This window comes from Equus quagga, chromosome 8, assembly GCF_021613505.1.
Source record: "Equus quagga isolate Etosha38 chromosome 8, UCLA_HA_Equagga_1.0, whole genome shotgun sequence".
NCBI lineage: Eukaryota > Metazoa > Chordata > Mammalia > Perissodactyla > Equidae > Equus > Equus quagga.
The window spans coordinates 94,917,991-94,941,255 of NC_060274.1; the positions used below are offsets into that span (position 1 = coordinate 94,917,991).

The 23,265-nt window shown below is 37.9% G+C and overlaps 1 protein-coding gene across 2 annotated transcripts in view; it reads left to right on the plus strand.

The window, feature by feature from the left end:
• Nucleotides 1-23,265, plus strand: part of ZNF277 (zinc finger protein 277) — a 109,660-nt gene that overhangs the window by 81,308 nt on the left and 5,087 nt on the right. For both annotated transcript variants that reach the window (XM_046670475.1, XM_046670476.1), the window contains exons 5-9: nt 5,831-5,922; nt 12,071-12,181; nt 14,598-14,730; nt 21,024-21,091; nt 22,236-22,332. In XM_046670475.1, the coding sequence (XP_046526431.1) occupies nt 5,831-5,922; nt 12,071-12,181; nt 14,598-14,730; nt 21,024-21,091; nt 22,236-22,332 (501 nt within the window). The remainder of the gene's footprint in view (nt 1-5,830; nt 5,923-12,070; nt 12,182-14,597; nt 14,731-21,023; nt 21,092-22,235; nt 22,333-23,265) is intronic.

A 23,265-nucleotide genomic window follows, 5' to 3' on the forward strand; every position in this document is an offset into this window, starting at 1 on the left:
AGCCAAAACTTTATAACTTAAAATCATAACCAATAATAAAAATAATTCCTTTTTTAGAGTAGTTTACACGTACAGTAGGCTATTATCTTTGTTTAAATAATATCAACCTACTATTGCCGTGAAAAGTTCTCCATTTTATATTATATACGAAATATAAGCCATGTGATAAGTGCCAATCCTGTGTCAGTAAGGGATAATCAAGTGTTTTATAAACTCCTCTCCTTTGAGAAGTCCAGTTTGATTTTCAAGAAAGCATTCAAATTTGTAGTGTGTATGTTGTTGCAGCTGGGGTGTAAATTTAGTTGTCATGTATTTATTAAGAATTTACTGTAAGAAGTTGTGTGCATATGGTGTAAAGGAGTTCATGTTCTATTGGTAGACATGGTTGAGAAACAGCTTTTTTAAAGATCAAGCAATATAGATGCCACTGGAATGCTATAAACTGTGACAAAAGAAGGAGATATCACTTCTAGCACAAAAGTGGTCAGGAACAGTCATGTTTATGATTTGTAGAATGTTTCTAAAGCAATTTAGAGATCACCAGAAACTAATTTCTAGGAAGTGACTTGCCTAAGCCCATATTAAGAGCTAGTTAGTCACAAAAACAAGATGAGAATACAGATCTCCTGAATCCCAGTCAGTTATTCTTTCCACTCAGCACAGAGTTGTAGCGTTTGAACCAAGCTCTGAAGGATCAGGATAGAGAACTCCAGTAGTCAATGATGGATGGAGAAAAGAGAGAACAATTACTTCTCTTTCCGTTGAGTGTCTTGAGAAATCATAATAGGGAATTGAGAACCGCTATTGAGAATAATAATATACAAATAAATTATAGTAGATGTTCTTGTTTTTCCTTATAACAGGGTTTATATGAGGAAGTAATGTCAGAGAAGGCTTTTAAAAACCTAGGTTAGAATCAGGTACGAAGCATTGAGAATGCCATTCTAAAGATTGTGGATTTTATTCAGTAGAAAACAAGGAGCTGTTCAGCGTTACTTAAGCCTTTGTCAAGTACAAGTTCTAGTTGTTTCACTTCCAGATATAGTCATTACATATTTATGGACTAATTTTTCAAGGTCCATTTACAATCAGATTTTGACTTCCATCCCTCTGGGCATGCATCAGGTAAACATACTTTTAAAATGTACGTATAGGGAAAGTCTTATCTATAACCTGTCCGTCTGGTGTCTAGTAACCTCAGTAGATCCAAATAGCAGAAAACCCAGAAATAAGAGATCAGATGAAAATAACTGCCACAAAGCCTATCCAAAGAAGATAACCGGGAGCTACTCTTTCTTGGGTACCAAACGTATTTGACTGAATTTTATCCATAGAGTTTGACTATCTATTTTTCTTTAGCTGGATTTTAGGAATTCTTAAAGTTTGTTCTAGGTTAAAGAGAAGAACAGGAGGTCTAAAGAGAGGATAACAAATAGCAAATGGAAAGGAGATGTAGATGAGGGAGCCAGTTCCTGGGTACAGAAGTAGACTCATTGACAGTGATGAAAAGCTTCAGTGAATAAAAGGAGATAAACACAGATGGCCATAAAAGAGTGAGAAGTTAATCAAGCCAGAAGAGCCCAACAGTTTAGAGTCATTTGTAGGGGCAAAGAGATCCTGAAAGTAAGATATATGTTACAGTACCTTGTAGTAGTGATTGTTCATAGCAAGGACTCTGCATCATACAGAACAGTTAAATTACATCTTGAGTTTAGAAAGGAGAGAAAAATGAGAAATGTCTTGGAAACCAACTTGCACACAACTATTAACCCTTTAAGTACCAAATTAAAATTTCTGCAATCTAGAAAATCTACTTATCCAGAATACCTGTTTTTCTAATTGTCAGGAATAAAGCATAATTATATTTGTATATATTATCTGTCCTGTTATTTTAGTGTGTTGTAAAGCCTCAAATACTGAGAAGCTAATCCACATCAGACTCATCTAATGAAGGTTTCACGTGGATATTTTGTAAGAAACATGCTCTGTCTCTCCAGGTCTCTATCCCCTGGATTCTGAACTTGTTTGTTCACTACACAGAAAGGTTATTGTTATATGCTATGTGTCTACCTATGCTACAGTGGGTACATTCTGAGGGAAAAAAAGGAGCAAATGGGATGTCCTGAAACTACCACCATCTTTGGCACCAAATAGCTATGTAGCTTTAAACAAGTCACCCTAACATCTCTTTGTAGGGAGTTCATAAATAGTTTCATGAGGTACCCTTTCAGTTCTCAAATTCTAAAAAGCCAGTACTGAGCAGGATTGGCCATAAAGGAAGTCTTTCCAGAGAGGTCAGATGTAGTTAGTAGAAATAGAATATGTTAATGAGGAGACAGGAAAATAGCCAAGAAGGAATAGTCAGAGTATTCACAGTATTGCAACCGGAAGAGTCACGTGGCAAGAATACAAGTTGGAGCTCAGCAATTGGAGCAGAGAACCCAACTAAAACTGAACTACCTAGTCACTCTGTCCATTTTCCCAAATTATAGAGCTCTTGCTGACATTGATGATATTAAAATGAGTTTTTAGCAAATGAATAAACAGCAGAGGTGGCAGAACAAACGGTTTAAGCAGCTCAGCTTGGAAGAAGATCTGGGAAAGAGTTTAAAAAGAGTTTGTGCAATGGACAAAAGGCAGATCTTGAAAGAATGAACTTAGGTAAAAATTAAGGTTGTATAGAGCCTGCAAGATCGGGGACAACACAGGTACTCCAGAGCTGTCGTTTCTCTTATTGTGGTTTTAGGTAGCGCAGATAAACTAGCCGAGAATCCACTGTACCACGTCATCACCACATGAGAGGAGCTCCAGAACAAACAAGAACAGCATGATTTCAGTCACTTGCTGTTAAAGCAGCTTCTTTCTTCATTCCCCTGTCTATTCTGTGCTGCCTCTAATTTACCCAAGTGTAAATTAGGCTCTCCTAAGAAGAACCAGTTTTTATTCCAACTTCAAGTGTCTACACTCAGGATGTGCAATTCACGGTCAGCTGATAAAATTTAAATTTGGCCAAAGAAAACCTTAAATGGCTTAGTATCACTCTGGTTTAGACTCACAGATCTTTTATGTTTGTGCTGAGTCAAAACCAGGGAAATATTAAGTTGAGTAAGATTTTTCTTTAGCCAAATTTGGGTTATATCATCACAAGCTTAAGAAATAGGAGCCAGAATGATGATTTTTAATGAGCACTAACAGGTCATGTGGGCTGACAAGAGGAGCAGGCAGAGAAAGTACATGCTCAGCCTTACTGCAGAGTAGTAATAGCGATCTTTTTCAAGACCTTTATCTGCAGAGTTTTTGTTTTTGCTGCTAACAAAGTTGTCGATATAGGGCTCTGAAACATGTTTGCATTTTTTTAGTCAAATCATGGATGTTTATAAAAGTTGTTTTCCTTTTCCAATATCTCTATTTTACTTCTACTGTCAATTTCAGTTTTTATGTAAGATTTGCTTAAACTTAAAAAGCAATAATTAGGGGGCCGACCCTGTGGCCGAGTAGTTAAAGTTCCATGCGCTGCGCTTCTTTGGCCCAGGGTTCACGGGTTCAGATCCTGGGTGTGGACCCACTCCACTCATCAGCCATGCTGTGGAGGCATCCCACATACAAAGTAGAGGAAGATGGGCATGGCTGTTAGCTGGGGGCAGATCTTCCTCACACAAAAAAACAATAATTAAAATTGATACATCAGCATTACCCTTGCTATTTCTTTTGCTTTTATCCATCCACATGATACCAGCACAAAGCCCTAAATTTAATGAACTAAAAAGTGTTTTTTTATATTTGCTGTATGCCTGAAGTGTTGAGCAAGGTCTTTTCATCCTGCAAGTCCAACTGTTCCAATGCTGTAACTTCTGGAATCTCCATTAAGCTTCACAGCCCTTGGAAACTCCTCTATCATGCCTCACGGGGTCCTGCCCTATACATGTACACTTCAATATTTGGACAAAGATTAAAAGAATCCCAGTGCAGGTTTCTTGAGCTCCTTCTCTGCAGCTCTCTTCTCTCTAGTAGTTTGTCCCACACATTCCACTTGCTTTAGTATCCTGAACTCCAATCTTTTTTTTTCTCCACCCAGTGAGGTAGCTACACTTCATTTGGGTTTAACTTCACTGTGTGGCACTTTGGAAAATACTACCCAACAGAAAACTGACAATCAATTATTTTTTTCAAGATATTTTCCAATGTCTGTTTTCCAATGGCTGAAAATAGATAAAATATATAAAGCAGTTTGTTTTATAGTAGTTTACAGAGGAAGGATAAGTGTGACATTCATTATTCCATTGTGGCTGAAACCAGAAGTTTATTGAATTGATTTTTTTTTTTTTTGATAATTGAACTTTATTGAAAATCTTTAAGGAAGTGGGGTTTTTTTGGGCTTTTCTGTTTTTTTTAGGAAAATCAGCCCTGAGCTAACATCTGCTGCCAATCCCCCTCTTTTTGCTGAGGAAGACTGGCCCTGAGCTAACATCCGTGCCCATCTTCCTCTACTTTATATGTGGGACGCCTACCACAGCATGGCTTGCCAAGCAGTGCCGTGTCTGCACCCAGGATCCAAACCAGCGAACCCCGGGCCACTGAAGCAGAACGTGTACACTTAACCACTGCGCCACCAGGCCGGCCCCTGTATTGATTTTTATCTTAGTGGCTTCTTAATGTTTTTTTCTTCAGCGGATTAACATTTCTTGGTGTTTGGTGATACAGTTCCAGAAATGCCACATGGAATTTATTAAGCTTCTAGATACTAGCTCATTTTTATGCTTTTCTATAAATATTTGTAGAATCAGCAATAAACTTTATGAAGTTCCTATTTTGAGCTCCCTGTTATAAGAGAAGCTGGAGAGTAGTATACCAGTGTAATATAAGAACAGCATAGGGGCTGGCCCCGTGGCCGAGTGGTTAAGTTCGCTCGCTCCGCTGCAGGCAGCCCAGTGTTTCGTTGGTTCAAATCCTGGGCACGGACATGGCACTGCTCATCAAGCCACGCTGAGGCAACGTCCCACATGCCACAACTAGAAGGACCCACAACGAAGAATATACAACTATGTACCCGGGGGCTTTGGGGAGAAAAAGGAAAAAAATAAAATCTTAAAAAAAAAAAAAAAAAGAACAGCATAAAGGGGCTGGCCCAGTGGTGCAGTGGTTAAGTTTGCACGTTCCACTTTGGCGGCCAGGGGTTCACCAGTTTGGATCCCGGGTGCAGACATGGTACTGCTTGGCAAGCCATGCTGTGGTAGGTATCCCACATATAAACTGGAGTAAGATGGACACAGATGTTAGCTCAGGACCAGTTTTCCTCAGCAAAAAAACACAGAAGAAGAAGAAGAACAGCATAAAGACTTTCTTTTGACTTCAAAGAGTTTTCACATCCCTTCAGAAGACAAAGCAGGCAGTAGTTACCAAAGAGATGATGGGTAATAAGCAGTAGAAATTGATGTTGGCTGGATAACAGTAATCCAACATTTAATGACCCATGCACACTTTGAACTCTTTACATAAATTATCTGATTTAATCCTATAAACAATGCTGTGAGATAATATTTTCATTTTCATCTTAAAAATGAAAAAACTGGGGATTAACAAGGTTAAATAAAATATCGAGTACAGATGAGAGCTACATAGCTATCCAACTAGAGTATTCTGTAGGCATTTAACAGTGTAGACTTGAAGTTTTGATACAAGGACAGGAATGGAGAAATTTGCAATATTGTCAGCACTCATATACTTCTTTGTGCTTCTACCCCAATTTCCTCCCATGCAGACTATGACATTTTTCACTAGCTAACTGTGCATTTATTAAACATAATATCACATATCTGTTTCTACTTTACAGAAAGAAATTCTGGAACAACAGCAGCAAGAACGAAACGATAACAATTTTCATGGCATTTGTATGTTCTGCAGTGAGGAATTCCTTGGAAACAGGTTTGTCTTTACGCATGTCTTTAAGTGTTACTGTTCTTCCTCTGAAAACTCATCAAAACATCCATAGTGATTATATAAATTGAGTTCTATGGATTGGCTCAGGACTCTTTCATATATCAGCAGTAATTTTTTTTTAATATGCGTAACATCAAAGATGGACTGTAGTTACTCTAGGCAGAGCAGGGGAATAGATTTTTTAACTGCCGAAATAGATTTGTTTAATGTTACGGGGATTCTTAAATTGGCTGACAGGCAAGGCCATGTACAACAGACTTCTACAGACACACCCTTCTGTATAAGCTTGTTACCTCTAAACCTTTAGCAGGTTTTGGTGTTTCACTTTTGGATATTAAAAATGGTAAAGATCTAAGGAAGAAAAACTGGGGCATTGGGAGTTCTGTCAGCAGCCCCAACTGGTCCAAAACCAACTGGTGTACTGTCATCCAATTCTAACACTGAGTTAACATCAGATTCTATAGATTTAAGGGCTTCATTCCCAACGAGATCTCCCCCACTTTAGACACCAGCCACAAGTTCAGGGGTTCCCCAGGACACCTGCACTTTTGACCAACTCGCTACAAATTCAGAGATTCCCACCAGTAACTTGCATAGGTTCAATAGTTCACTAGAATGACTCACAAAATTCAGGAATGTGCTATACTTACAATTACAGTTTTATTATAAAGAATACAGATCAGGAAGAGCCAAAAGAAGAGACATACAGGGCAAGGTCTGGAAGGGTCCCGAACCGGAGCTTCTGTGCCCTCTCCCTAAGGAATCAGGACACATCACTCTCCCAGCATATCAATGTATTCACCAACCAGGAATATTCACTGAACTTTAGTGTCCAGAACTTTTAATGGGGCTACATTATGTAAGCATGATTGATTAAATCATTTAACTTAATCTCCAGCCCTCTCCCCTCTCTGTAGGTCAGGCTGTCTCAAAGTTCCAGCCCTGTAATCCTGTGGTTAGTCTTTCTGTTGACCTGAAGCTATCTAGGGGTCCACTATGAGTCACCTTGTTGGCGTAACAAAGATAATCCTATCATAGAGAAATTACAAGGGTTTTTAGGAGCTCTATTCCAGGAACCAGGGACAAAAACCAGACAAATTTCCTATTATACAGTAGTGATATTTATAAATGTATATTCACTTAAAAACAAGTCATGAAATTGTAACCTCTAGAAACTGGAAATAGTTTTAGTGACAGCATACAGTGGACAATCAGAAAAATATCATCTTCTGCCCACTTTAGTAAAAAAAAAAAAAAAAAACAGCTTAGCACAGTAACTGACATTGTTGTCTAAAAAACATTGAAAAGGAGAGGGTAGCTACTCATTTGAATTTAGAAAAGGGTTTGGTTAAAGCGTTAATGTTTAAAACACTCATGATGAAGATTTGATTCTCATATAGATCAGTTAGCATAGAGAAAAATCTGTGCCACGGTCACTGGTTATGCTTCTAACTCTGTCCTTCCAGAGCTTTCAAAGAGCTTTATGGTGATGGGAGTGAAGACCAAGTGTGAGAGTTGTTATGGATCAGTGAAAACCCACCTACTATCAAAAGTTTAGCCAACATTGTTATTGACAACCTTTTAGCAGGATATCTCTGACTTTAGGTTAAGATTGTTATTAACCTAGCTAGGAAGCATGTGATTATTGTTAGGAATCCCTAGTATTGACATATAAGAAGCTGCAAATCATATTTTTAAGTTCTCATGATAAATGTAGTATTGATATGATTTAAATATATGTCCATATGATATTAAATTCTGGTAATATTGGTATTTCAACCTACGGAACATTGGTGCTCCTCTAGCTCCTAACATAATCCTCCTGTTCTTCTTTTCTATCTGTATCTATATTCTCTGAGTGGGATCACATGGGAATTAAGTGAGCTCCTCAGTAGTCTTGATTGACTATGTCATTGTTCTCTAATAAATGAATTTTTTTTTTCATTTTGACATTGGACTTTTAACTTTTTCTTTTTCTTTTTTTTTTTTTTGAGGAAGATTAGCCCTGAGCTAACAGCTGCCACCAATCCTCTTTTTTGCTGAGGAATACTGGCCCGGAGCTAACTTCCATGCCCATCTTCCTCTATTTTATATGTGGGACACCTGGCACAGCATGGCTTGACAAGCGGTGCGTAGGTCCGCACCTGGGATCTGAACCGGGAGCCCTGGGCTGCCAAAGTGGAATGTGCGAACTTAACCGCTGCGCCACTGTGCCGGCCGTCAATAAATGAAGTTTTTAAGAAATTAATCAGTGACAAAGATAAGCAGCATCTAGTTTTTGTAAAATGTCCCCTTTCCTTCTGCAGTTCTTGTTTATGAAAAGGTCAGTTTATAATAAAAGATTAAAGATACTATCTGATTCCAGCTAGGCACTATGTTAGCAGTGTTTTGGGCTTATGTTTTTGTCCTCCCAGCCTAGAGACATAAAAAGAATAGAAAGATGAAGGAAGTAGATAAAGGATGGGATAGAGGAGTGAATACTTTTTTGTTATCCTACATCTACTCTTTCTTCTATATCCTCTTGACTCTGCAATGTATAAAGCTATTTCTTTTAACCTGTTTGTATCTTTGAATCTGAAATGGGTTTCTTGTAGACACATATAGTTGGATCATGTTTTTTTATCCAGTCTCCTAATGTCTGCCTTTGATTAGAATGTTTAATCCGTTGATGTTTAATGTATTTACTGAGAAGATGGGATTTACTTATACTGTTTTGCTATTTGTTTTCGTTATGTTTTAGGTCTTCTTATTCCTCTCCTTCTCCATTACTGCCCTCTTTGTATTAAATAGATATCTTCTGGTGTACCATTTTAATTTCTTTGTTTCTTTTACTATATTTTTTGAGTTGTTTTCTTAGTGGCCCGTTCACCATTCACTACAATTCACTGGAGATTACAACTAACATGTTAATTTAAAACAATCAAGTTCAGGTTAATACCAGTGTAATTCCAATAATGTACAAAAACTTTGCTCCAAAAATCTTTCCCACCCCTTTGTGCTATTGTCATACAAATTACATCTGTATGCGTTGTAAGCTTATTAGCATGTTTTATAATCTTGGCTTTATGCAGTTGTCTTTTACATCAGATATGGGAAGAAAAGAGTTATAAACAAAAATTCATTCATACTGCCTTTTATATTTGACTATGTAACTGCCTTTATTAGTGTTCTTTATTTCTTTATGTAGATTTGACTCACTGTCTAGCATCCTTTCATTTTAGGACAAAGGACTGCCTTTAGTTTCTTGTTGGGTAGATCTGCTATCACTGAATTTTCTCAGTTTTTGTTTATCTGGGAATGTCTTGATTTCACCTTCAGTTTTTGAGAAATCATTTTTTTGGATATAGGATTCTTGGTTGACAGTCTTCTTCCTTAAGCACTTTGAATATGTCATCCCACAGCCTTCTAGTTTCCATGATTTTTGATGAGAAGTCTGTGTTAGTATTATTAAGGACCCTGTGTGCATGATGAATCACTTTTCTCATGCTACTTTCAAGATTCTCTCTTTGTCTGGGTTTCAGCAGTTTTTGTCTTGGTATGAGTCTCTCTGGTTTATTCTGCCTGAAATTTGTTGGGCTTCTTAGATGTTTGGGTTAATGTGTTTCATCAAATTTGGGAAGTTTTCAGCCATTATTTCCTCAAATGTTCTTTCTGCCCTTTTCTCTCACTCCTTGCCTTTTGGGAATCCTATTATACATATGTTGTTAGACGTGATGGTCTCTAATGCTCAATTTTTCCTCATTCTTTTTTCTTCTATTCCTCAGACTGGAAAATCTCAATTGACCAATCTTCAAGGTCATTGGTTCTTTCTTCTGCCAGCTCAAATTTTCTTTTGAGTCCTTCTAGTGAATTTTTCATTTCAGTTATTATACTTTTCAACTCCAGGATTTGTTAGGTTTTTAAAATTTTCTATCTTTTATTAGTATTCCCTTTTTCGTGTGATAAAATTCTCATATTTTTCTTTGATTCTTTAGGCATGGTTTCCTTTAGTTCATAGAACATATTCATGTTAGGTGATGTAAAGTCTTTGGTAAGTCCAACATTTGGGCTTCCTCAAGCACAATTTCTATTGACTCCTTCCTTTTCATATGAATGGGCCATAGTTTCTTGTTTCTTTGTATGTCTTATAATTTTTTGTTGAAAACTCAACATTTTAAATAATATACTGTGGTAACTCTAAGAATCAGATTCCTTCTTTCCCTCCAACTGGGGGTTTTTGTTTGTTCTTGCTGTTTGTATATTTAGTGACTTCCTTGGACTAATTCTCTAAAGTGGGTTCTTGGGTGTGTGTGGCCACTGAACTATCTGCTTAGTTAAGTTTAGTGTTCAGCTAATGATAAGACAGAGATTTCATTAAATGCCTTCAACCAGTATATTTTCTGCCCTTTTCAAGGGGCTCGGTATGAGGCTTGAGGGACACCTTCAACACTGTCAGCTTACAGCTCTGCCCTAGTCGTACTACTTGTGGTAGAGTCTCACAGTCAGCCAGAGGTGAGAGGCTAGGGTCTTCTCAAGTATTTTCTGCACATGCACAGCCCTGCATGTGTGCATGGTCTTCTAGATCCCTGGGAGTATGTTGGAACTTTTCAAAGTCCCCCATGGATATCTCATTCCCTAGATTTTTGGCCAGCCTATTGTTTACCCTAACTGCTATTGCCTCAGGCAACTGTAGTGTTAAACTTTGTAGGGAAATCTTTATTCCTACAGTGTAAAGAGGGAAAAGTATTTGAGAAGGAAAAATACACTAACTTAGCTCCCATCTCCTAACTTACGGACCCTAGAAACCAGGCCTTTAGGCCCCAGAGCGATCAAGAGCAGAACTGGTCTCGCATGAGTACATTCATTGTGACCCTTGAAGACAAGAAATCCGGATGCTACATAGACTGGAAATTAGAGAAACCTCCCAACTCATGCATACCCCTTGAGCCAGCTGTTATCTGTGACCCCCATCCTGGTACAATCTAGGGTCTGGATCTTTGGCCTGGAAGTTCTGGGCAGATATAACTATGGCTAGGCTACTTGAAGGAGTACCTCCTTGGATCCAGAGTCACTGTACCCTGCCTCATCACAGCCTTGGGGGTGGGGGAAGTTTCCAACCCTCTGCCTTACACCTCCTGCCACTCACCCACCCCACCCCACCCCCTGCAAGAGACTCCCAGCTCTGCTTCCACCTTGACCCTTCCACAGACTGGGCCTCAGGCCTAGAACCCCTGGGAAAATCCAGCTGTGTCTGTGGACCCAAAAGTCACTTGGAAGTACTCCACCAAATATTAGTTTTATTCAAAGTTATCAATGACAAATAGGCATATCAACTATGAGATTGATAAATGTGTCTCCAACATAGTAAAAAAAAAAAAAGATCAGCAAACATTTTCTTAGAAGTAGTTGCTTTATTTCCCTTTCTAGAGGGGAAACAACACTAAAAACAATTCTTTTGAGGCCAGCTACATGTCTAAATAAGCTAGATAAACCGTATAACATGTCACTATACTGTCAATGATATGTGTACTAATGAGTTCCAAAAAACTATCACCTTTATTTTATAACTAAACTTGTGATAAAGGCCCAATAGAATGTATTTTACATATAGTCTTTTTTGCTATGTAAAAGTTACATAAATTAAAATTTTCCTTTTTGGCATACACTAATCAATAGGCTGGTCATTCTGTATCCAGGTTATCATAACCCTTACGTGTAAATAGATGTGTGAACTGTGGGTTCCAGGTCTGTCCAATGATAAGCTGACTAAATGTCTATAATCCCAGGTCATAGCAGGTCATATTTCTCTTGGGCAGTCATTGCTTCCTCTTCCTCATGATGAATTAGAGAAGTAGGCAAAGCACAGTTTATTTAATAGTTTAAAGGACAGAAACCCAATTCACCTGTGCAGAGTAACCCTTTCCACTGGCAGATAGTGGAACAAACTTGGACTCTCTTTAAAGAACTGGTGTAACTATATATGTACTTAGATACTTTGTAACATATCACTCTTGTAGCCCAAATGTGTGTTTCCATGTTTAACACTTGCTTATATTTCTATTTAGTGTTGTTATCATTATACAAATGCTATTCCTGACTTGACTTGTTCCTAGATGATTTATAAATAATACACATTGCTTGAATTTCTTCCTAGATCTGTTCTTTTGAACCACATGGCCAGAGAACATGCTTTCAACATTGGATTGCCAGACAACATTGTTAATTGCAACGAATTTCTATGTACATTGCAGAAAAAGCTTGACAAGTAAGTTCTTTTTTAAGGAACATGACCTGAAGCTATTTTAATCTTGGACTCTTGTGAATTTTTAAAAATTAATAATTAGAAGTAATTAAAGAAATGGAATTTTCTCATTTCTCTTGTTAGAGGAGTTCACATTTTGTATGATAATCCTCATTTTGTCTAGATCATATTGCCTTTTGGTGTTTTTTAAATAAAAGTGTCATATATACAAAACAATGTACATAACCGTGTAATGTATGTTACATAGGATACAAAAAATATATTCAATGTCTAGCCTAAGACATAGAACATTATTAATTCCTTTGAATCTCCCTTTCTGCCTTTCCTCATTAGTATCTCCCCAGAAAACCACTGTTCTTAATTTTGGATTTGTAATTCCTTTCCTTTTCACTATAATTTTTCTACATATTTAGTAAAGTAAATATATTGTCAAATTGTTGTATGTTGTTCAGCTTTATGCAGGACATAACATACTGTATACATTCTTCTGCCTTTTTGTATTTAACCACATTTATATATCGTAATACTCTACTTTTCCCAAGGTCATATTCTGGCAACCTTTGGTATCTAGAGCTTAACTTAGAGAAATAAGGAAAGAAATTCTCTGGGTCACCAAAATGGCTTTCAAAAATCCATCCAATTTTCTTTCTAGGAAAGGGCACAAGATTTTTTGTCTCAAACCTAGTTTTCTTCATTTAAATATAATACTAAAGAGTGTGGTATCTCAGCCCACAACATTTGGAGCAGTAACCTTAAAAAAGAAGTATCAGAAGCAACCTAAGTGCCTGTCAACTGATGGTTGGATAAAGCAGATATGGTATATATATATACAATGGAATACTACTCAGCCATAAAAAAGGATAAAATCGTCCCATTCACAACAACATGGATGGACCTTGAGCGTATTATGTTAAGTGAAATAAGCCAGATGGAGAAAGACGAACTCTGTATGACTCCACTCATACGTGGAAGTTAAACATATAGACAAAGAGAACTGATTGGTGGTTACCAGGGGAAAGGGGGGGTGGGGGGAGGGCACAAAGGGTGAAGTGGTGCACCTACAATATGACCAACAATAATGTACAACTGAAATTTCACAAGGTTTTAAACTATTATAATCTTAATAAAAAGTTTTTAAAAAAGTATCAAGTGATATGAATCAATTATAAAAAGTTCTAAATTCAAATTCTGGTATCAACACTATGTTAAAACAAGTCCCTTCACTCTTTTATTGAATGACTCTTCATTTGTAAAATAATACCAAATGTGCTAGAATTTGGTAGCACAAAATTCTAATTTGTGCAATAATGAATATTCCTAATCAGCTTATCGCCTATAAATTGGTTACTGTAAAAGCATATAGTTATTTCTGTGGCATAAGAAATAGTTGAAAGGCTGTTTAGTAGAGTTGAAAAAAATTCAGAACTGAAACAACAAATTTCATTCATTTGAGAGTTTTCATGTAGAAGGGAGATTAGACTTAATCTATGTGACTCCAAAAAGTAGAACTCTAATGATTGTTGGGTAGATATGACTGGCAGTATCAACTGTCCAGTTTAGGAAAAGAAAGACATTTTGTTAGTAATCTGTTTAAAACTGTTAATTACTGCCTCGTTAGGTAACGAATTCCCAGTCAGTGGAAATATTCAAGCAGAGAGTACATGAAAATGATAAGATAGTAGTAAAAGCTACCATTTATTGAGCACTTAACTGTGTGCTATGAACTGTGCTAGATATTTTATTTATATATATTAATTATACAGAGATACTTTATTCATATATACAAAAATTACACATATATATTTTTTATGTAGATGTATTAAATATTCAATATATAAACTATATATGCATATATATGTATAAGTAATCATAAAAATCCTCTAAAATGTAGGTATTATCTTCACTGTAAAGGTCAGGAAATGAATGACAACAGAAAGGGCAAGTAACTTAACCCAGTCCCGTAGCCCCATAGCCAGTGGGCACTGGAGCTGGGACTCAGACCCTGAAAATCAGCTCAAAGGGCATGCCAAACCGTGGACAAATTGTTATACTCAGTGGAGGTAGCCAGTGCTAGTTATCATTATAATTATTTGAAGAGCATACCTATATTTTCATTTTTAGAATAGGTAATTTGATTGGTAAAGCACCAAAATAATTTTTGGATATTAACTATCTTTGCACAGTTTTAACTACATGCCAAAGCTGGCCAACTTAGCCAACTACAAAATAAACTGTAGCATGCATCCTACAAAGCCAAATGAATAAAGTGAGAGGAGTTCTGACAAGGATGTCACATCCCATTTGAAGATTCCCTATGACCTAAAATGAATAAATATAAGACTTCAAGATAATAAAAGACTATTGCAGCTACTATCCAAGAGACTTCTTTAATCTATCAGTGTTTATGTATTTATTTTAGCTTGCAATGCTTGTACTGTGAGAAGACCTTCAGAGACAAAAATACGCTTAAAGATCATATGAGGAAAAAACAGCATCGGAAGATCAATCCTAAGAACAGAGAATATGACCGATTTTATGTCATCAATTATTTGGTAAGGCTTTCTCTTCATAATTTAAAATTTGATTGCATTTCTGCAAATAAAAATCTTTCTAAGGGCCATCTAATATTTAAACAAGCAATTAGTATAAAGGTCAAAATGTAACTGAGGGATACTTTCAAGCAGTGATTAGCTTTAAAATGGTTGGTTTACAAAGTGTTACTTAATTTGATTTGTCTTTGATTTGTCAGATGTTTATATAGTAAAAATGACGTGTCTCAGGGCCGACCCAGTGGCACAGTGGTTAAGTGCGCACGTTCTGCTTTGGCGGCCCCGGGCTCACTGGTTCGGATCCTGGGTGCGGACATGGCACCGCTTGGCACGCCATGCTGTAGTAGGCGTCCCACATATAAAGTAGAGGAAGATGGGCATGGATGTTAGCTCAGGGCCAGGCTTCCTCAGCAACAAAGAGGAGAATTGGCAGCAGTTAGCTCAGAACTAATCTTCCTCAAAAAAAAAAAAAAAGAATGACGTGTCTCTAGAACTCACAGTGATCTTGACCAAAAAAAAGATGAATGTAAAGCACTTGGATATGCACACACTCTTCCTCATTTATTGTGTTATCTATTACCTTGAGGGCAGAGACTTTTGTGTTCTATTCAAAAAGCATTTGTTGACCTCTGGGTGTGCTAGGTGCTGGATAATTATCTATTCTAGATAATTATTTAAAAATAATCTCAACAGATGTTAGCTCAGGTGCCAATCTTTAAAAAAAATTTTTTTAATTACAAAAATAAATAAAATAACAATCTCTTAATTCTTCCCCTCTCTCCTTATTAAAGAAAAGCTTCCCTTCCCCACAAAAAAATATATCTTTATTGTTCTCTTGGGCCAGCTTATTTTTCATGGAAATTTCAGAGAAACCAAGTTATTTCACGAGGCAAGAGGACTTTTGTTTGTTTGGCCAGTAGGATGGACTAATGAGTTTATTAGGTCAAGAATTTTAAATACATGGAAAGAACTCTTTGCCCAGAAACTTCAGTACCAGTTGCTGGCCTCTGTAGATTACAGTCCCTTTGATTCAGTTGGAGGCAGGTGTTGCTAGGGTGGCATTTGGAAATTTGAGTGGATTTTTGATTGACACAATGACTGGGGAGTGCTACTGGCCCTGCCCCCAATTGCCTGATTTTTTAGGTGTACACAACAAAGGAGGGAAACTACTCCTCTAAAGAGGGGGATTAAGTAACTCTCCAGTGGGATTGAAAGAAAGATGGAGAGTTCTATTTCTGATAGTTTTCTTTTTTCTTTCTGTTGAGGAAGATTAGCCCTGACCTAACATCTGTCCCAGTCTTCCTTCACTTTATATGTGGGTCACTGCCACAGCATGCTGACAAGTGGTGTAGGTCCACACCTGGGATCAAAACCTGCAAACCCAGGCCACTGAAGCTGAGCGCACTGAACTTAACCACTACACCTTGGGGCCAGCCCCTCTGGCACTTTTCTTAAGCAAATGGAAACTGGTATTTTCCTCTCCGTATGAATGAATTAGAATCCAAAACCATTGACCACAAAAAGCATAATTGATTATAATCAGCCGTTTTATCTATTGGGCAGAAACAAGCATATCCTGAATTATATTGGAAATCTCTGCTCTAGGGTGGACTTTTTGTCTGTTCTAACTAATCCTAATAGTGTTAAAATAAAACTCCCCTTGAGGGGCCGGCCCTGTGGCCCAGTGGTTAAGTTCACGTGCTCTGCTTCGGCAGCCCAGGGTTTCACCAGTTCAAATCCTGGGTGTGGACATGGCACCACTCATCAAGCCATGCTGAGGTGGCATCCCACATGCCACAACTAGAAGGACCCACAAGTGAAAATACACAACTATGTACTGGGGGGCTTTGGGAGAAAAAGGAAAAAATTAAATCTTTAAAAAAAAAAAAAAAAAACCCCTTGAAAAGCAAGTTTAGCATGTGTTTCAAGATTGGCTCTTGAGAGGTTGCATGGTTTGCTACAAATGTTTTACAACTAGCTAAAGGCAAAGGCACCCTTTGAGTCCTTCACTCTTGAACTTGCTCAGTCATTAATTCCTAGAGCAAACACTGCTTCAGGGCCCAAGCCAGACCCAATAAGGAGTGGACTTCAGTGTTAGCTCTGAGAAATATTCAGCTACTGCAGAAGCTATGGAAGAATCTAATAGTACTTTCTTCTGGGCTCTTTTAAACTAACATTCAAGAGCTTGGGGCTAGTGGGACATTATATACCTGGAGGTGTTTACCTTTTAGAGGAGACCTCAAAGGGACTGCTCACTCACATTGTTCTGGGACTTTTAGGAAAGTGTGATACTTCATTCCCTGAGCATCAAGTAGTGCGACTGTCAAAACTGAAATTATCTGTGGGGGCCAGCTGTCTCTAGATGCGCAGGCTAGATTATACTGCCCAGAGTCCCCAGATCTGATGCGCCATGAATCATAGCTTGAGAGAAGTGCTTCAAGGGAATGTACAGGCTTTGATAACATATAAAAATGAAAATTAAATCACTTTAAGATAATATTGATAGAATTTTTTTTAACTAGCAGCATCTGAGTGCTTGATATGTGTCAAGCACTGTCTTAGGTATTTATATTAAGTCATATACTCTTAACCACATCCCTATGACGCAGATTTTATCATTATCCCCATTTTATAGATTAGGAGCCTGGGGCACAGAGAGGTTGAATAATTTTCCCAAGATCACATAGCTGGAGCTATTTCCTTAATTTCTCTCTGCATCAGGTTCCTTCAGTTTTTTCTCAATTTTTACAGTTGAAATAATGCTAGTGCCTACCTCTTACGCTTCAAGTTGAATCTTTGATCAAGTAACAGTGATGAATTCGTAATGATCTGTTCACCCTTCCTTGCCTATTCTCTTTTGCGCTAGAAACTAGAAACTGAGCCAAGTTCAAAGCTGACTTTAATCAGCTCTTTAAGGGCTCTGGCCCACAACCTTAGCCTTCTTAGCCCTGTGTGTTTTCAGGCTGAAGTAAATAACCAACAACAATAAGAATGATTTTTTTAAAAAACTAAAATGTGTTATGATGCCTTAGCATTTTGGAAATGATGTAAACTTACCTTTGAAAAGGATTGAAGAAGCTAATAAAGTCCCTAAAGATGTGTAGGTGTCCTAAACCAGAGAAGTGCTTACCAGAGATGCCCACCGTAATCACAGTCTAGGATTATTGTCATAAATAAAAGGTATACTAATACATAGAATGAGTATATACAGGATTGTTCCAAATACTAGTAGTGTGAAATTAGAGATAAATGAGGGCCAAAGGTTTCTCAGCATCATTTTAGGTTTTTAGACCCCATTAATGAAAAATATTTAACATGAAGAATAAAATATTCTAAAAGTTAATTAAGCAATGACTAATAGTATTACTTTATTTTTTTTTTAAAGGCAAAAATAAACCACAAAAGAATGAGAGGCATTCACTGTTTATTCCTCTGAGGGAAAAGGCTGACATGAGTGCATGAATGTGGGCAAAAGAGAGAATAATTGCTATATTAGTAGTCAGTGTCTGTCTATCCATTTCTCACATCCTCTTCGTGCAGAAGTAATTTCATTGGCTTCATACATTCTATACACATTTGAGTGCCTGCCAGGTACCAGACCCTGGTGGAACAGAAAGACAAATATTGCAGATAAGGTGGTTGATTTGAGTCACTACTCTCAAAGAGTTTAGAGGTTGGTATGAGAGACAGACATGTAAGCACATTAATTTCAACACCTGTAATGGTGTGTACAAAGCTGAAGTTTTGACTTCTTCTATAGCAGTATATGCAGTAATTGAGTCATGCACCCATAGTTTCTTACCTCCACTTTAAACAGAATCTCCAGACCTGCAGTGATGGAAGCATCCAGGATATTCCTGGCAAGATGCACTCTAATAGTCATAAAAGGTGGGAGAGCCACGGGACAAAGAGGCTGTTTCTGGTTCTCCTCTGAGCTCAGCAAATTGACAAATTCCTTTTTCCCTCCTTAGGTGAGATAATTTCCATGCTTAATAATTCATATCAGTTTTTGATTCATAACAGACTTGCAAATACATTAAACATCCTTTGTATAGTCCAGATTATCTGCTTAAAGTTCTTTCTTTGTTCTCACAAACAAAAGGGTTCATGGATAGTGAGGATGCTTAAGAGGACAAGGTCCTAGGCAGTTTCACATTCAGATACTCCTGCCTCAGAGGGCAACAGACTGCATTACATCATCATCGAGACTTCAGCTACATATTCCTAAGGTGCTCATGTTCCGAGCACTGAGTTTTTCTAAAGGGAACTGTTTTTACAGTGGTTTTATCATCTTTTTATTTAAATTTTTATTAACATATACGGAGCGATTTGTAACAAATGTAGGTTTTTGCCCTGTTTTTCATAGTTTTGCTATAGTTCTCTCTACTGAAATTATTTACATTTAAAACACTTCTATTTCTCTGTTTCTAATGGATTTTTTGTGTAGCACATGTAAGTGCGTGTGTTTGGGGTCAGAGAGGTGGTGGGTGAAGGGAATCTTTTTTTTCCATGGTTTTTTCCACCCTCTCATTGATCATAAGCCATCTGATGCAGGGGTTTGAGGGGGTGTTCTGAACATCTTTACAGACATGCCTTCCAAACTTTGTTTTTCTTGCATTCTTTGCTTTCCTGACATGATTCATTAGCAGGCACAGAGTCTTAATTAGAGACGTATGTGCTTTTTTTTCTCATTGGGTCTTGTTCCTGTTATAAATCATGTGTTTAACTGTACAAGACAGAGCCCACTAGGAAAGTCTGGGTCACTGTCACATGCAAATCACATGTTCCCTAATATACTAATGAACACAGTGTTCCATTTTCCTCTCAAGTGGTAAATGGTTAGTGCTGTTTTACCTAGCTAAATCCCTACATATTGTACTGAATACTGAGAAAGTTGCCAAGTGATGCTTTGAGTTTGAAAGTTTGACCGTGAAAGACATTTTTTGTCACTTTTGGCTCAAAACATTTATTGATAAGCAATACTTGCCCCTATCATTGAGAATGGTAATACCACAGATGGCCCATCCTTGAGTAAAATCTGGCAACAATATCCTTAAGTCCAAGTCCAGAGAGACCAAGTATTGCATGAAACATTTAATTCATCACCAAAAGTTCCAGATAACAAGGATCCTGTTGGCAGTGTTGAGGCCATTCTTGGGTCCGTAATGAGGTTCAGACACTTCACGATGACTCTGGAAAGTACATTATAGAGTCCAAATTAACAGTCTCTAATGACATTATGGTAAATCCATGCATGTCTGAGTTTATACATCATTTAACTGATAAATAATGACAGCTTCAAATTCTCTCATTAAGTCGATGAATGATAGAGATTTTCTTTTTTTCCTAAATCCTAATGGCACTTGTAGTTCTTTGTTTTTGAATGTCCTCATGGACATTCTAGTGGAGGAGATGGATGGCAAATAAGGAAACAGATTACAAAATGATTGCAGGTGATGATCAGTGCTTTAAAGAAAAATAAAATGCCACAGAGGAATAGAAGGTAACTTGGAAGAGGGATATTGTTTTAGACAGAGTAGTCAGAAAAAGAGGCAGAAACATTTAAGTAGAGACCAGAATGACTGGGCCATGCAGATATGTGAGCGAGCAGTGTTTCAGGCCGACGATTCAACAAGTGCAGAAGCAGCTGGGTGGAGTTGAGCTTGCTGTGTGCAAGGGATAGCAAAAAGACCAGTCTGGCTGGAGCGGACTGAGCCACAGAAAAAGTGGTGGGACATAAGGGATGGAGCCAGGACAAAGTCAAGAGGCCTTAGAGGCATGGCAAGGACTCTGAAGTTTATTCTAGGTGTGTGAGAAGCCATGGGAGGGTTTATGCAAGCAGGGAAATATCCTTTAGAAAGATCACTGTGGCTGCTGCCTGGGAAATAGACTGTGGAGGACCTCAAATAGAAACAGAGTCCACCTGGGAGCATGTTTCAGGGTCTCTGTCGAGAGGTATTGGTGGTTTTTTAAAAAGATCCCCGAGAGATTCTTATGTGTGTCCAATGTTGAGTAACACTGGTTTGCATTTAAGAGAAAAGAATTTGGTTGAAAGGATATTGCTGCTTCTCCAAAAAGAAAAACATATTAAAAGCATTTTAGGGATATATATCCTCCTTATCGCTGAAATAACAGTTTTAATATATCCTACTTATATTGTTTTAAAACCAGTCAAGCGTGGGTTTTTTGTTTGGGGTGTTTTGTTTTGTTTTTGAGTTCTGTGTCTGTTTTCTCTCTCCTTTCCCCTCTTCCACCTCCCCCTCCATCTCTCTAATCCCTCTGTTCTTTCTACAAAGGAACTTGGAAAATCGTGGGAAGAAGTTCAGTTGGAAGATGATCGGGAGTTGCTAGACCATCAGGAAGAGTAAGCCTTGTTATCGCTGCTAATTAATTACAGGGTTTTAAGAGTAGAAAAACAGTTCCTTCGTTTGGTTTAAAATTATCATTCTGGGGAGACAGAATAAAGAGAAAGAAAACCTCTCTAAGCCGTGTATCCTTTCATGTAATGTAGCAAAAACGTGGATTCAAAATAACTCTGACATAAAAATCACTAAAGCAACTGTTATTCTGACTAAATAGTGTTTTGCCATTATAATTGAACACAGAGGTGATATATAATTCAGAGAAAAATACCCTCCAAAGTGCTTTGTTTACTCGATCGGTCCCCAGGCCTTGAAGTGATAAAATCTTTGAACTCTCCATGCTGCTTGGCATTGAGTAGAGAACATAACTCAATTGAAGTTAACCGTGTTCTCTGTTCTTCTCATTGGTGACTGACTTAAAACATCCACAGCTTCTCTGCTGGAAATGATAAGCTTGCAAAGTGTTCTTTTCAACCTGCAAGGGTTCCCTGTTATTCCCCCTCTTTTCATTCAACCTTTTCTCTCCTGGGATTGTGATTTTCCTGGTTTAGGAATGACAAGAAGTTGGCAGTATCTCAAAAAATAAATGCAAGGAGGGGAAAAAATGGCAAAAGGGGTCTTGTATGCTTTTTGAGTTCTCTATCTACCACCAGGTTTAATACTTGCCCCATTTAAAATGATTCGTATTTCCCACATGAAAGATATACTGTTTGCCTTTTTAAAATGCATTATTTGTCATGCAGAAATACACTCTCAGCATCGCACCTCACAGCATGTGCGCTTTGTGCTTGTGGTTAATGAGAGGGAGCATCTCGCCTCCTGATATGTTTCCTTTGCAAATTAAACCTAGTTGTCTCAGAAAGACATTGCATTGATTCTGTAGTGAAATAGCTGCTCAGAAGAGAGGCAAATATAAGAAAAGGGAGCAGCACCTGTTCACTATTTATATTAATTTCATGGTGCTGCTTTGAATTTCAAAAGCTGTATCAAAAAGTCATAATATGATATGACAGTCTTTACAAAAATGTCAGAGTTGAAAGAGATTGGCAGGGTTTCCTACGGAGGAGAAAGTAATACCAAGTCATTGTGCAGTACACCCTCTTAATGAAGGGAATCTCCATGTCTGCTCTTTTCTTTTTAATACAGTGACTGGTCTGATTGGGAAGAACACCCAGTCTCTGCTGTCTGCCTATTTTGTGAAAAACAAGCAGAAACAATTGAGAAATTATATGTTCACATGGAGGTGAGATACTTTTATTCATTTGAATTTTGTGTTGTTCTGACATGCAGAAGCTGATAATTATTGCAATCTTACCAGCTTATACCTTTAGTTTCTCAATCATTATCCCATTCCTAAAAGTGCCATAAGCAAAACAGAAGAGACAGGCCAAGTCCATTAAGGAGAACAGGAACTCAGGGCAATTTAGTACAATTGACTGGACCTGGGTGAGCTGTTAATGTGGGATTTCACAGACCACTGATGCCATCCCACCTTTGAGAGGCTTATGACATAATTCTAGCTTATAATGTGGGATCTGCAACCATGATTAACAGTACCCAGGATGTGGACACATTCTGAATTTTTTTCCAGTGCTTCCTGTGCTGGTGAATAAGGAGAACAAGAAGGGAGAAATTTACCATTTATAAGGCCCGTGGAGAAAATGGCAGGGGGAAGTGCATGGAAGTAGAGAGGGTACAGGGTATGGTCTTGCAGCTGGTTTGGTTACAAGGATTTGGAAAGAAGAAATTTAAGGGCATTTCCAGTTTGTGCTTTCCCTTTTGGATGCCATTTTTATGTTATAATGAAGCTTGAAGCTGGTAGTTCTAAACCTCTTTTTCACTCCAGTATATCTAAGAGATGACACTCCCTATACCTCTGATCCTCAGCTGGACAGTGGGGATAGGGAAGGGGGACATCTAATGACTCATGACAGTATTGCCATTTGAGGATAGAGAGATGATTATAATAGAAAATCATTACTGGATGATTCTGATGTGCTCTCCCTACCCTCCCCCACCAATCTCTACGAATAGTGGAGCAGGCTCTCCTGTTTCCCCACCTTCACTCCACTCTCACTCAGAAACACTGTTCTTAGTTCAGGAAGATAAGGACTCGGAAAGTGCTCAAAAGGCCATGAGCATTTACCTTTATGAAAGCAGATGACCAGTTTCTCTA